The 15,279-nt window shown below is 36.9% G+C and overlaps 1 protein-coding gene across 2 annotated transcripts in view; it reads left to right on the top strand.

The window, feature by feature from the left end:
- The window catches only part of LOC145687748 (uncharacterized), a 115,192-nt gene that overhangs the window by 67,401 nt on the left and 32,512 nt on the right, over nucleotides 1-15,279 (top strand). For both annotated transcript variants that reach the window (XM_081761195.1, XM_081761196.1), the window contains exons 3-4: nucleotides 926-1,048; nucleotides 7,386-7,612. In XM_081761195.1, coding sequence (XP_081617321.1) covers nucleotides 926-1,048; nucleotides 7,386-7,612 — 350 coding nt within the window. The remainder of the gene's footprint in view (nucleotides 1-925; nucleotides 1,049-7,385; nucleotides 7,613-15,279) is intronic.

Genomic DNA, 15,279 nt, shown 5'->3' on the forward strand with positions numbered 1-15,279 from the left:
ATTCTACAGTATGTACGACTACCTGGCCTCTCGCAATTCAATATTCTGCTACACTTGAAGTTACTTGATTACACAGTTTTCCTGGCGTTGTTCTGACATTTAAAATTTATGTTTTGATCCAAATATAACAGTTTTGTACACACACTGTGTTGTCTGATGACTGTCAAACTACAAGCAACATGTTCTGTATGGACACTATGATCGGTATGGCCTCTATGGTGAGCTGTGTGCTGGGACCTTAAAACTAAGTACGACATCTACACATGTTCCGTGCTGCAAATTTCCTTCGGATTGGACGAAATACATGGTAAGTTCGTAAATGCATTTCTACAAGCGTATATAATCTTACTTCAGGTTTCCTTTTGTCAAGTAGCTTTAATAACAGTTTCAATAATTTAATGGTAAACACTTTGAACGTTCCAATTGGGAGAGAAAATTTCTTGTACTTAAATAAATTCATAATGTACACATAGTATTATCTATTATATAAAAGAGAACGCACAAATCCTTTGTTAGCTCATCACGCTAATACGGCTGAACCAATTTCTTTCATTTTTGGGGGGTTATTAGGATTTGGACCCTAGATGGTTTTTATCATATCACTTTAATTTTTAATTACCAGTGTCTTGAGATAATTGACCATTCAAGTGTCCATAACGTACAAATCACTTTGTTAGTTCATCATAGGTATAAAAATAAACGTATTTATATGCAACCCGCATGACCGTGTCACTCGGCGGGTTAACATAAATGACAGGCGCTATAATGTTAACATTTACTGCAATTTGAAAGCGAAAAAGTAAAAATTATCTAAGTAACAAAGTTTATTGCGTTCCGGGGTGACCGCAGCGAAGCGGGGTGAACGCTGCTAGTTTTTAATAAATATGTATTAAATTTTATTTTTTTATCTGGTGCATATTTTTAGATATACCAGTAGACCAGGTGTTAAAAGGAGGATGGACAGCGTTAATATATGCAGCTTCTGGAGGATATGCAGATATAGTGAGATATCTTTTAAACAAAGGCGCTAATCCAAACTTTCATAAAGGTAATTTGCATGCATAAGTATTTCTTTTCTTATATAAATTATTGGAATATATGTACTACCTAAAATGCCAAACTGACACACAATCATAGTCATACGTCCTGCAAATAACATCCAAAAAATAAACACACTGCTGAACAAGACTGCACTTATTTAATATAAAAACACATTTACACGTGACGTTTCGATCTTCTGATGAGGATCTTGGCTAGAAGATCGAAACGTCACTTGTAAATGTGTTTTTATATTAAATAAGTGCAGTCTTGTTCAGCAGTGTATTTATTTTTCTAAAATGCCAGTTCTTTACACTGGGAGGATGATTTATGCACAATTTTTGAAAGTAAAGCAATGTATGAAATAAATAAAGAAAGAAAGAAATAAGGGAGAGTATGAATCAAATATCAATATCAATATGAATGAAGTACATAAATAAGGAAGAGTAACGCCTTTGGCGTTTCTTCTGTCATTACTGGACCAGCTGACATGTATTCTTCTTGCCTAAACTTGGGTTCAAATGTCATTAGGATTGTCACCAATCAGGTTAGCTATCCCGAAAACTATCGATTCCACACCGATATCTGTCAATTTAGACATGTTATTTTGCACCCATACGCTAGGTGACGATGGGTGCTAAACTTGGCCTTCAACAGCATCGGAATGGTTATTATTCATCCCATTGAGCCCGAAAAATATGGATTTGATACTAATATCCTTCGTTCCTAGTATTACTCTCTCCCTATAAGTATACATTTTGAAACCGCGTGTAATTTTCCCCCAGCTGAAAATTCAAAAACGGCGTCATACGCGATTAGGTCTGGTAAAAATCTATCTGTCTACAAAATTTGGCGACTTCTCTCTATACGAAAAGTTAACAGACACACTAGAGGTCTACACGGGCCGGAATTTTTATCCCTGGCCCTGCTCAGCCCGTGAATTTATAATGCAAAACCCGACCCGAGTCTTTTTGCATTTAGCATGTTTTAGCATTTAGGCCCGAGCCCTGCCGAAGCTCGTGAGATAATCACATGAGCCCGCCCAAAGTGATATATGCCTTGTAGGCCCGAGTCCGGTCCGAGCCCGTGCAGACCTCTAAGACACACATATTATTATTATAAAGTACTAGCTGAAATGCTCGTTCTTCACACTGGAACAATAGGTTTATCAACAATATTTAAATACCTTCCCTCTTAGGATACGTATCTCCATGAAAGTGTAATAATAAAAATACAGAAGATACTCTACCTTTAGCACAAATTTTGAAACATTCTACCCCTACAAAAGATTCCCTTTAATCAAGCTGATATGATTTAGAAACTCAGGTTGAGGTAAGTACTATGTTCTAAAAGTCACTTCTAACGGATCAGCAGGCTTTTCAACCCCGAAAACTATGAACTCGACATTAATCTCAGTAATTTTTACATATATGTTCAGCCCTTCTCTACCCCTCTCCCGAATAGGCTAAACTTGGACTTAAACGGCATTGAGAGGGCCACTGTTCATATCAGCAACTCAGACAACTAAGAACTCAATACTAATTTTGATCCTTTTCGATCATTCTTATGTGTTACTCCCTTTTCACTTCTTCTAGGTGTGCTAGAGAGTTTTACTCCTATGGTACTCTATTTCGGACTGTCGGTAATATGTGTACCAAATTCGGTTAAAATTGCTCCAGATGTTTCAGAGTTATGCTGGAATGTACATACTTACATACAGGGTGTTACAAAAATTTGTGGCAATATTTTGGGGCTAAATTCCTTACATCAAGATAAGAAAAGAAATTCATATGTAACTATGGTCGGAAGTGCATAGTTTCCTAGTTATAGGGTGCCGAAAACGTGAAAAAAATACATTTAAAGGTCCATAGTTCCACTATTATAGGATCGATCGTAGTCGGGTCAAGCCACCACTCAAGAATTGGAATGTTAACTATCCAAATATAATCTTTCTGAACCTCAGGTACTTGCACAATCAGTTTTAGAGAGGTTGTTTGGGAGTACTTGATCACTCTCCACCGACTTCTCGCAAGTACTGGAATATTCTTAAACATGGATATTTGGATAATTCACATACCAGTTCCCCAGTGATGTCTTGACTCGACTGGGATAGGTCCCATAGTAGTGACGCTATGAATTTTTAAAGTTCATTTGTTTCACGTTTTCCTTACCCCATAACTCTAAAACTATCCACTTTTGAGCACAGGTCCATATGGGCGTTTTTTTTTTTTTTTTTTGATGTGAGGAATCTATTCTCAAATTATTGTGACACATTTTTTGTAACACCGTGTATATAGAGAGAGGATCACGCGAAATATATCCACGTATGGGATACGGATAGCCAATGTTAGTCACTGTTATCTGTTAATATGTTAACGAATTGACGAACTCGATCGAGATATTTACTCTAGCTATCTATTGCAAAAAAAAAAAAACACCTACATGTATGGGATATGGGCTTAATTTAGCCACCATTAAAGTAGCCGTTATTCATTAAGATGTTAACAGGTTGGCTAAATTAACAAACTCGGTCGAGATAATAGCTATCTGTTGCCCAAAAAAACAATTAAAACATCCACTTATATGGGATATGGGATACAGATAGTTACTACTAAAGCCATTGTTATCCGCTACTCCATTAATGGATTGATTCGTCCGAGACAATTGCTCCAGCTATCCGTTGCAATAAAAGGAATTTAAAAAATTCGCTTACATGTATGGGATATGGGCAATAAGTAGCCACCGTTGAAATGTCGTTATCATCCAGAACATTCACACCACGGCGGGTTTTCGTTTATGCCATTTTACAATTTCAGAAGCATCCTGCAATGTCTCAGCATTCACAGTTTTTACCTATTCCAAGTAATCGATCAATAGCAAACCCGATACGTCCCAGAATACATTCCACAAATCTTTCCTGGACGAAGCAATCACTTTGAATTTCTTCTTCCAAGGAGAAGATGCATGATTCCACTTTGGAGTAAACAGATGCAATATTGTTTCATCACCAGTCACTAGCCTCTGCTATGTAACCCTGCAGGATATTTAGCAACGTCGCCATTCTGGTGACTTTGGGTTCTCAGATAATGCCAATGACATCAATTTCGTGCAAACTTTCTTATACTTAAGGACTGTAAGCAAAATGTTCTGCACAACACTATATGTTAGCCCCAGCTTAACTGATATTGAGCGTAATGCTCTTCTTCTATCCACACAAATACACTCATTGTCTGCTTTGTCCAAGGTTGTCATTAACAATACTGGTCCGTCCTTATTTGAAGCTACGACACCACTTTGCGACATTTTGCCTTGTAATTGAGCCCTTCCCATACATCTGTACAATCTGTCTATGAATGTCAGTAAGTGTTATATTTTTGGTCCACATGAACAGTACCACTGACCTCACTTCTACTCTTGACCAATTTTCCAGACGAGTCACAGTTTTATATGTCTGCTTCTCGGATATCCATGATCAGAACCCAAAGTACCAAAACCTGCGACAAGACAAACGTGTTATTAATCTTCAAATAAATGTTTAAGTTACAGTAAATAGCACAAAAATTATATGCGTTGTACTCTTTTTTTTTCTATCATTCCTAACGAAAACTTTTAAGTAGACTATCGATTAGGCACTTCAAAATTCAATCAGCTGGAAGTCAGTGAAACCTAGGAAATTAAAAATTAATATATATATATATATATACCGGTACTGTATTATATCAATATATTTGGATAAAAGGGCTTACAAGGTCTGAAGTATCCATGAACAGTGACGTATCTAGGGATGATGAAATTCTCCGTTACGATAATGATGAAATTACCATTACGATAAGCCAAACGGTTCGAAAGATATGAAAGAAAAATTTACCATCCTCTGTACTCCTTTATATAATGAAACAACAATGAAGAAACCTGGTCGCTTAAATTTCAGTGAGCTATCGACTGGTAATCTACAGGTCGACTCTGCCTCAGGGGATCTAAAACTAGAAATTAGTGATTTCTCTTCTTGACCAGTTAATGTGTAGGGGATTTTGGGTATTTCGCGATAATGATGGTCCCATCATCATGATAGTCTAATGATGGTGGATCTACCAATGAGAGCGATACGAATAAAAATGAACTATTAAAATTTAGGCCCCTCTGGCACGCCCCATGTATTGAGATAAAGATAAAATAATAAATGTATTTTGGGTAAATTTCAGTGGCTATCGATTAGGAATCTCAATATAAATCAATAAATAAACAAAAATAAACGATTTTAGAAAACTTGTAGTCATCTTAAATTAAATTCTAATATCTGCTAGTATCTACTGATATATGAAACAAGAATGCAATAAGTTTCATATTAGAAAAGAATAAATTACATTGGTAAGGTAATAGGTTTATACAGAAAGTCTTGTTTCAGTCCATCTAATTAGGAAAGGTCCTGAGGTGTTACTCTGATTTCATATCCATACTATGCTCAATCGACTCGTTTTTACATATGAAACAATTACGCAAACGGAGAAATCCTCAATCGCAAGCGTATTTGAATTACGAGCGTTAGAATTTCGAAACTGAACAGATTTTGCGGAAAGTTTGAAGTAACCATTTCTTGACACAGATGCTTGATTTTTTGGTATTGTGGGGCTTCCTTGAGTACCCAGCACAGTGATGAGTTCAAAACATACGCAGTTTGGAAGATTGGGCACGTATTGGGGAGGAGGTAATGGCGTCGTACAACTTGCAAATTGCCTCCTGTTTGGCACACCGGATCGATAAGCTAATAAAATGTATTTGCTATCCCTATTTGACTGTATTGTCATTCAAATATCCCTTTCCTGTGCGGCAACCTTTAAATTGAACAATCACATTTGTTTCCGGTACACTTTGCCAGGCGTGCAAAATACAATGTGGAACGTCGTCTTATTCATAATTAATCTTGTGATTAACTAACCGTCAGGTTCTTGCCTTATGTAGGTAGGAGTGAGACGAATATTTTCTCAGAAAGCTCTGTGAACAATGTGTTGTTTTCCCCGGATTAGTTGTCCAGCAAAAAGTTTGCACTTTGCACATTACAACATAGTATCATATGTGGAAAACAAAAATCAGTTTATTGTTAAGTTAAATCAAATAAATTATCCACCACAGGCTGGCACTGACAGTGAATACGAATGTCAGTTTACACCACCTGCATTTCATTTGTAGTCAATCGCGCGGAATTGACGGTTCAAACACATCGCTCTGCGCCAGACAGGCCGATCGCAGAACTATCCTGAACAATACTCCGTACCCTGTTGGCCTATGCTTATGCATCGCTGAAGATTCTGTTTCAATACATCATTGCTTGTAATTTTTTCTTTTTAGCAAATTGAAATGCCAATTATCGGAAAATATTGGTCAAACTCCAGAGAATATTTGTAGATATTCAGCGACAAAATAGGCCGAAAACTTTAAAAAAAATGATTAGCAGAATGTGCGCTCAAAGCGGTGAACAAGCTGCTTTTTATTCTGGAGAAAACCGATGTTTTATATCGTCACTAGCCGATTGTTTGTTTTTGCCACATTTATCGTCGAATATCGTAATAATATTCCCTGAAGGTTGGCCACTATTTTCCAACAAACGCCATTAAAATCCGTTCAAAAATTAAGAAAAAAATGCTAGCGATGAAATATTGAAACACCGTCTTCCACAATGCATAAACAGAGACCGGTTCAGAGTTCCATTCACGTTAACCCCGCGGCCAAGTGTTGGGGAGACAATTGTCGTTATTAAATTTGAAGGTGGCCACACAAGAAAGTGACATTTGAGTGGCAATTCATTCGAATAGAGTTCGTAATTACATTTTATCAGCCTATCGATCCGGTGTGCCAAACAGAAGGCAATTTGCAAGTTATAACACGCAATTACTATTCACTTTCTCCCTAATAATTGCTCTTATCTTGCAAAATGCGTACATTTTGACCTCACTACTGTAATGGCCATCCAAAAAAACCCTCCGATACCAAAAATGAAGCGTATATCTAAAAAAAAAATGTTACTTCAAACTTTTTAGAAAATCTGTTTAATTTTGAACTTTTAACGCTCGTAATTCTGTCACGCTTGTGATCGAGGATTTTTCCGTTTGCGTAATTGTTTCATGTGTAGAAACGAGTCAATTGAGCATAGTATCGATATGAAGTCAGAGTTATACCCCACGACCTTCCATAGTTAGTACCATGTTTTCTATATTATCACATCAGTCCACTTTGTCTGTTTTAAACTTTACTTTCTACATTCCATCGCATATTGAAATTAATTACTAATAAACCTAAATGCAGGTTTATTATATTCATAAAAATAATATTAACATTTGTTTCTTCTGAAGAATTCTTCACACCGTTAATGGCAGCATGTGCTTCCAGACAAAAGTCCGAAAAAAGACTGGTGGAATGTGTGCGAATCTTATTGAAATGCGGAGCAGAATTGGACATCACAGAACGCCATAATACGTCTGCCCTGATGTTTGCCTGTAAAGAAGGTCATGCAGAGGTTGTTCGAGAGTTGCTCGATTCATCACCCGACCTTAACATTCAAGACAGTCAAGGATGGACAGTAAGTATAACATGAGTCCGTGTTATGAATTCTGTCTCATGTATGAGTGTTCAATTTAAACACGGGACGTTGCTTCAATTGTGTGGTGATGTTTTTCTCCTAAGGAGATGAAGATTATCCATAAACATTCTTTCTTGCAGAAAATTTTGTCCCGTGGGGAAGAACAAAAGGAAAAGGTGTGGGGACTGCACTGGAATATGCGCTTGCATTGCACAAATGTGAGATGCAATCGTGATTTAATTTATCGTAGTATTGGGTTGGAGGTGATTGGCCAACTCCGGAGATACACAACCCTCCAGAAGTATGCCTGGAAGAAACACTGATTCTTGAATAACATATACTTGCACTGGCGTATGCAGGATTTATTTTTTTGGAAGGGTTGGAATTATAAAGTACGTACATAGTTAATTGAATTTCATCAAATCCTTCGCTATAATATGGTGAAAATTATTTTATTTAACTAAAATTGATGTCGTCTGAGCAAAACAATATTTCGTATATTTTGAAAATTTATTAAATTCATGCTGAGAGTTGGCCTACAATGTTTAAGAAAACACCAATATATATTACAAGCTTTCTTCCGCACAAATTGTATTTTCGAAAAAATCACACGAAGTACAAACACAATTATGTTCAAAAGTTACATGATTTCAACTTAGTGCTGGTGCTGGGGTTACACAAATTTTACCTATATTTAAAAAATACATAACGAAGTCTTTCTTAATAATAGATTACAAAGGCGTCGTCTGTCAGACTACGCGACTAATGCCGAAATCTCACCTTGTCCCCTTCCTTTTACTCCCAGCTTTTCTACTCCATGTACTTCATTCTGTGGCTAGACATCATAGGACACCGATTGTTGAGCTCGTGTTTACTTCCGTTTTACGTAATTTTAATTTGTGTCGTCGGACAGACTACGCCTTTGTGTTTACGTAGATAAAATTTATATTGTTGATTAACGTTACATCGGCTAATATTCTTTAGAATGTAAGCTTTATATATATATATAAACTGTGTGTTTTTGTATGTGAAGTTTTGTTATCAGCTGTTAGCAAACAAAATGGACCTTGAGAAAGATAAAATTTTGAAATATTTAGAGGAATCTTGATTTTGAGCATAGAGCACGTGAAACTTCCCCCGGGCCGTGAAGAAACGGAAATTCATGAAGACAGACGATACTGATGCCGACCCAGATTTCAATTCTGATTAAGAAAATGTGACTAATCTCAAATGTTCTATTCTTTGCCGTGAGCCTAGATATTCGGAAGAGGAATAAGATGATTCTTTAGAAAATCCAGTCAAGGACCACTCCAACGGCAAGGAAGGAAGATTTTTGTTTTGTGCCCTCCAAGACTCAGGCGTATGACAATACATTTATGTGGTCGCTGTTCAAAGGCCATGTGTGGGGAGCATCTGCTGTTAATGTCAGGTCATTTAGATGTGTCTTGGAATATCTAGTGCTAAATGCTGCAGCTATATCTACATATGTTAAAAAAATGATTGGACTGAATATGTTGGTAATTCTACTATGTTTAGAACACCTGTCATACCTTATACAGAGTTCATGTTCACCCAGACCTTTTTTTCTTTATTAGATGTACTTACTTATTTCTGCAAATTTTCACTGTAAATATACTTTTTTTTTACCCGAAGTAGTCCGTCAGACTACGCCTTTGTAATAACGTTCGGTACAAACCACATTTGTAATCTAGGGTTAATCTCCCTTGTTTCTGCATTAACAACAAAGAACTCTGTGACATTTTCATAATGAATAATTCTAATACGGTTGTAGAAATGCAGGAGGGAAAAGTATTAAAATTATCAAGAAAATATTTGTAATTTTAAGCAAGATTTTACACAATGATTTGTAAATATCTTGCGTTTTCAGATTCAGCAACATGGTTGGTAACTTCGTCCTTAGTGATATCTAAAGTCAAGCCTCTATCAATAAAGTAAATCTACTCAATATATATTTTCACATATTTTGTTTCTCAAATACACTTTAAATAATCTGAGTTTTGAAATGCCTCATTCAACTGAAGTTGTTTAGACAAGAAGTAGAGGAAGCATTTTAAGTAGTATTTTAACATTTGTGAAAATGTTTTTGCGACATTGGTCTAATTGCGGCGAGAACAATTACAGCTTTCTTTTAGATTCATCCACATTTGTCTCCATAATTCCCATTGTCCCAAAAGACTTCATCGTAAGAACTAATCAAATCGTCTCTGTAGACTTCGAATACACGTCGAACATTAACAAATGTTACATCACACTTGGTTGGAATCAGGTAGGTACTGGAAAGATGACTCAGTACCCTGGTGTGCCAAAAATATTTTATCTAAAGAAGAAATTATGTCATTTAAGCATGCAATAAAAAGTCAACTCGGTAATACGTTTTCGGGTCTGTATAAGGTGCATTGGGTGGAGGCTCTGGAGACCAACTGTTCTTTGTACTATATATTATTTGAATATTTACGTGTGCTACTAGTTCCAGAGAAGATTAAAACAGTTCGCGACACTCAAAATCAGCATTTTGTGGCAAATCATGTACAATTACGTACATGTACAGCTAAATCTTCCTCACTATCTTTACTTGCTCTAGTGCATTGCTGTCATTAATTTTTTTGGTTGAAGGCTCTTTGAAGGATTGAAGATCAAACTCAACTAGTTTGAACTGAAAATCAGAGCTGGAATGAATGACGTGTTCTGTATAAAATAAATAAAGCTTCTCTTGAATGATTAAAATACAGCTAGCTGACACACTCAAGAACTGCAACAATTAGCATCAACATTTCTTTGTACAGTAGTACAGCCCCTTGCCTAACATACCATTTGATTTACCAAAGCGCTATCATTCTCGTGCTCTCAGAATCTGGTTTCAATTATTTTATTTTATTGTGTTTTATTTCTTGCTCCAGAGTAGAAATACACTTTACGCTGACCCTAAAAAGTGTTAGGAAATTTGTAGTAATCCCCTTTCGGGTTAGACTTCATTTATCCGATTCCTATTTTTCTAATTTTCACTCACTCTTTGCCTGCAATTGGAAATGATTTTCCAAAAACTTTTAGGAGGTGCTGCATCCCCACCAGCCCCCTTCTAAGTACGCAATGGGATAATCTGCAGTTCGGAGGGCGAGGAACCATTTGTTGGTCTTGGTACATTCAGAAGTAGCATACGATGTGACTTTGGTGGCTCAACACAAAATTCACGTTGAACAAATGGAAGGATTCAGATGGGTGTTCAAGAATATAGACTATTTCTGTTGAAAAATTATATCTGAGTACTTTCGTATGGTTCAAGAGACTTTACTGAATAGTTCAATAAGAATGCACTAGAAAGTATAATTACAAACTTATATATAATAGTTCGGTATTAGATAATAAGTGTGCCAAAAGTGCATCAATGTTGAAAGAGGGAAAGAGGTTATATTCAGCACCTCTTGTTAGTAACCAGAGGTTGTAAGTAACCATCACTAAAGTAATGCAGTTAAAAATAGGTAGTTCTTAAATTAGTGAAATACTATAGGTATTCTTTTAAATTGAACATCCTATACACATAGTATTTAAAATGATTTTAAGTAACAGCTAAAATTAGAAATTTAAATTTCTATATAGTTAAATCAAATTGGCCTACTTGAAAGATATAGTGAAATGATGCAAGTATCACAAGTTAATTTTAGTGTAATTTTAAGATCTTATTTACTTGTTATAATGATAAATATGGTTGGAACTGTTTTTCCAATTATCTCATTGAAGATAAATCATTTGCAGAGATTGATCATAGTTTAACATATCGTTCAAAATTGATTGTATGTCCTCTAGACATTTAGATTTTAAAATGTATTTTTTTTATTATTATTTAATTTAACAAGTTAAATTAGCTGTGATGCACCATATATTTAAATGGAGAATATTTTTATTATTTCTTGGGTTGTTATTAGAAAGGCCTTCAAGGGACTTTAGCTCTTGGTCTTTGCTGATTTTAAATGCATCTTTGCATATCTGTTAGTAGAATGTACTTCTTGAAACGAAAATGGTCTACATTCCATATTAGTACAATTATCATCACTACGTCTAAATACAAAGAATTACCTTCGGGATATTGCCTGTTTTTTTTTCTTTTCGTCGCATACATATATAAGGAAGGCTAAGCTTCCACTAGAACTACAGACAAACATATTTACCGAGAGTTACTCGAAGAGAATTTGGTACAGCTGGTATTCCTAAGAGATGGATTTGTTGGAATTTTATCACAGCTTTAGAATTATGACAACACTACCCTGATATAAACACATAGGCACCCGCAGGGGAACAGAATGCCGTGAAAACACCGAACGATTGCGAACGGCCGATGAGTATGGTGCAGGTGGTGGTGTGAACAGATAGTACATCAAAAGGCAACATGGCGTGCGGACGTTACTGTGAGGAAATAAAGTTTATCCGAAATCACATAACTCGGCATTGGAATTATCACAGAAGTACAGTATGTGCATCATTACTAGTAGTGCTGCGTTACAGAAACAGAAACAGAAAAATTATGAATAAGGACGCCCCTCAGGAAAGCCCGCTTCCTGACAGACAGTAAGCCATCAACCATCTGTCTACATGCCTCTCTTCACATGCAGTTAGTAACCTATAGCATCTGTCGGGTGGGAGTGTATGTCGCAGCTTCTATCTTAAATATAAGATATATACATGCGAATCTGTCATTTGTGTAGACAGAAAGAAAGAAGGGTAAAATAGAAGATAGAAAAGCGCGAGAGAAGAGTTATTTGATTTGAGATAGGGACAAAAGCCTGGGATCCAGGGGAAAATACCCAATCGGTCATGCTGCATGCAATAGGCTATTTATATGGCAAAACCATACTTGAAGAGGGAGAAAATCCATGTAAACATGTCTGTATTAATTTAATAAATTATCTGTTGATTTTAACACCTATCTGAATATATTAATTATTGATGCAAATCTGTGTTATCTGTAATGAGGGAGTGTATTGTTAGTGGGGCTTCTGTTATTTTTTAAGCATGTAAATCGGTTGTCTTGTTCCGTGGTCTCGCCTGGTAGTCATCGGCGTGCGGCGGTCACAGCTTCATTTCTTTCTTCCCTGATTGTCTGATTCTTTTTCTCGCTGCTCCCTCTGAATTGATTTTTGGTTTGTATTGTTCCTCTGCTTTAGTGTGTCTGCGTATGTTTTAGTGATATAGACCTGCCCTGCTGTGGTGGTTATGGTGTTCATTGTGTTTTCAAAAATCTTCTTACAAGGATACCCGCGAACTTGAACAGGAGAAACCGGATGAAATTTCTACAGTTAACTAATTTCAGGTCTCTGAATCCAGTAGTGATAGTCGTTTCCATGCAAAACCAAGTAATCAAGCAGTGGCGGCGCCAGTTAGTGGAGTATGGTCCAATTTTCTAGACAAGTTATGAGAAGAAACGGGAAAATTGAAACGCCCAATGTAGTAAATATGATTGACAATTGAGTCTAAAATACGTAGAAGCTCATGTGAATGCCTTACGTTAATCACAGTGTTATCACCTCATTGAAAATTTTGTGTGAAAGTGGTAATGGAAGAAAATGTCACAATAATGCGATGTATTGTAATACATAAAGAACCCGACACATTATGAGGTCTTGTCATGTTATAAAACAGTGTTGCTAACTTCATAAAGTATAATGCTGATGAAGCATAGTATTCTGTCCGAAGGCAGGTCTTTACCCGAAGGTCCCTGGGCAAGGTAACCCCATGATGGTTTGCCATTTCCTCTCATGGGATGATGATGACGTCCCAGGATGCGACCTACGGTTTAAAGTGGGATCCGAACCACTTGCGCCCCCAATGGGAATCGAACCCAGGACTCCTTGATTACCAGGCGATGAGCGTACCCACTTATCCACCGGGGATACATAAAGTATAAAAGAGGCCATAAATTTAAAGTTATAAACAAACATAAAGTTAAGAAAAACTTTCAATCAGACAAGATAAGCTGGAGTGAATCAGCTGGTACAGAAAGAAAGAGTGGTGTTATTCATATTCATGTAATACGCTGCGTCTGGTGACAGGTGCTATCTGACAGTGGCATTTGGGAACTCCAGCATAAAACGATAAAGACGCGTGAGTGGTGTACTAGCAGATGGATCTCGTTCCGAGTAAAGTGTGGTTGCGTACAATAGTGATAATAGTATAGAGTGGCACAATGATCATTCACTGTTACAAGGTTGTTTTCCAAACAAAGATGTTACATTGAAGATAATTTCACCGAAGGCAACGAAATATTGTTAATCCCTTGACTTCTGGTTCTTTCGGCAGTACAAGCTTTATTTCCGGCGGATCGTTGATTTCGTACAGCTCCAATGTGACAAACCTCAGGTGAATTTACACGATCGTTATTTTATTATCAAGCTGCACTCTGTGATCTACAATCAACTTTTAGCACCGATCTACAAGCCTATGTTGCAATATGCCTGGCAAAAGGCAAGGATACAACAGAGTATCAGTAATATTGTCATTTGTTAATGTCATTAGTGTAGCATTTGACTGGATTGTAACCATGCAGAGGTGATGCTGACTGCGAGTCAGTAGCAATGGTCAAATGTGCATACTCTATACTGTTTCTGTGATTTGACCAGTTCCTTGACAACCCAAATCTGCATTTTGAGAATTAACTGGTTCTTGCACACTTGCAGGTCAATGTAGACGCGTAATGTATTTTTAAGTTCTTCAGTATTGTGTCATTTTACTGGTATCGCAGTCGCCTCGATGGTCCCATGTTTATTTTGGTCCTTATAATAATGATGTCTTGTCGCGAAACTTCTCTGTTACTCTTAATGCCCATACACAAAGAAGGCGCTTGTTATCAGTTGCAGTGTATTACATGGATATCAGTAATACCACTCTTTTTTTTTTATGTACGTGCTGATTCACTCCCGCTTATCTTGTCTGATTGAAAGTTTTATTTTATTTTCTTTCTTTCTTTCTTTCTTTGCTTATACCTTACGTTTATTGCCCGTTTGATACTTTATGAAGTTAGCAACACAGTTTTATAACGTGACAAGGCCTCATTCCCAAGTAATGTTTCGGGTTCTTTATGAATTACAATACATCGCATTTTTGTGACACTTTCTTCCATTACCACTTTCACACAATATTTTCAATGAGGTGGTAACACTGTGATTAACGTAAGGCATTCACATGAGCTTCTACATATTTTAGACTCAGTCGTCAATCATATTTACTACATTGGGCGTTTCAATTTTCCCGTTTCTTCTCATAACTTGTCTAGAAAATTGGCATATACTCCACTAACTGGCGCCGCTACTGCTTGACTACTTGGTTTTTCATGGAAACGACTATCACTACTGGATTCAGAGACCTGAAATTAGTTAACTGTAGAAATTTCATCCGGTTTCTTCTGTTCAAGTTCGCAGGTGTCCCCTGTTAGATGCAGTTTGAATGGCTAAACTTACGTTGAAGAGAAATTTTTCAATCCAATCCACGCTGGTTTGCGGTAGATCCGATTACGTCTTGCACATGGGGAAATACGTAAGGCTGGATATCGGCTAAAGGCGGGGGAGCAGCGGGATTATGGCGGATACCACGCCGGTGGGACGAAGGCGTAATTAGTGTAATCGAGCAGGTGCCCGGCGGCGGCGTCCGCCACCGGGCCG

Source organism: Thermobia domestica, chromosome 6 (assembly GCF_964235325.1).
Source record: "Thermobia domestica chromosome 6, izTheDome1.hap1.1, whole genome shotgun sequence".
NCBI lineage: Eukaryota > Metazoa > Arthropoda > Insecta > Zygentoma > Lepismatidae > Thermobia > Thermobia domestica.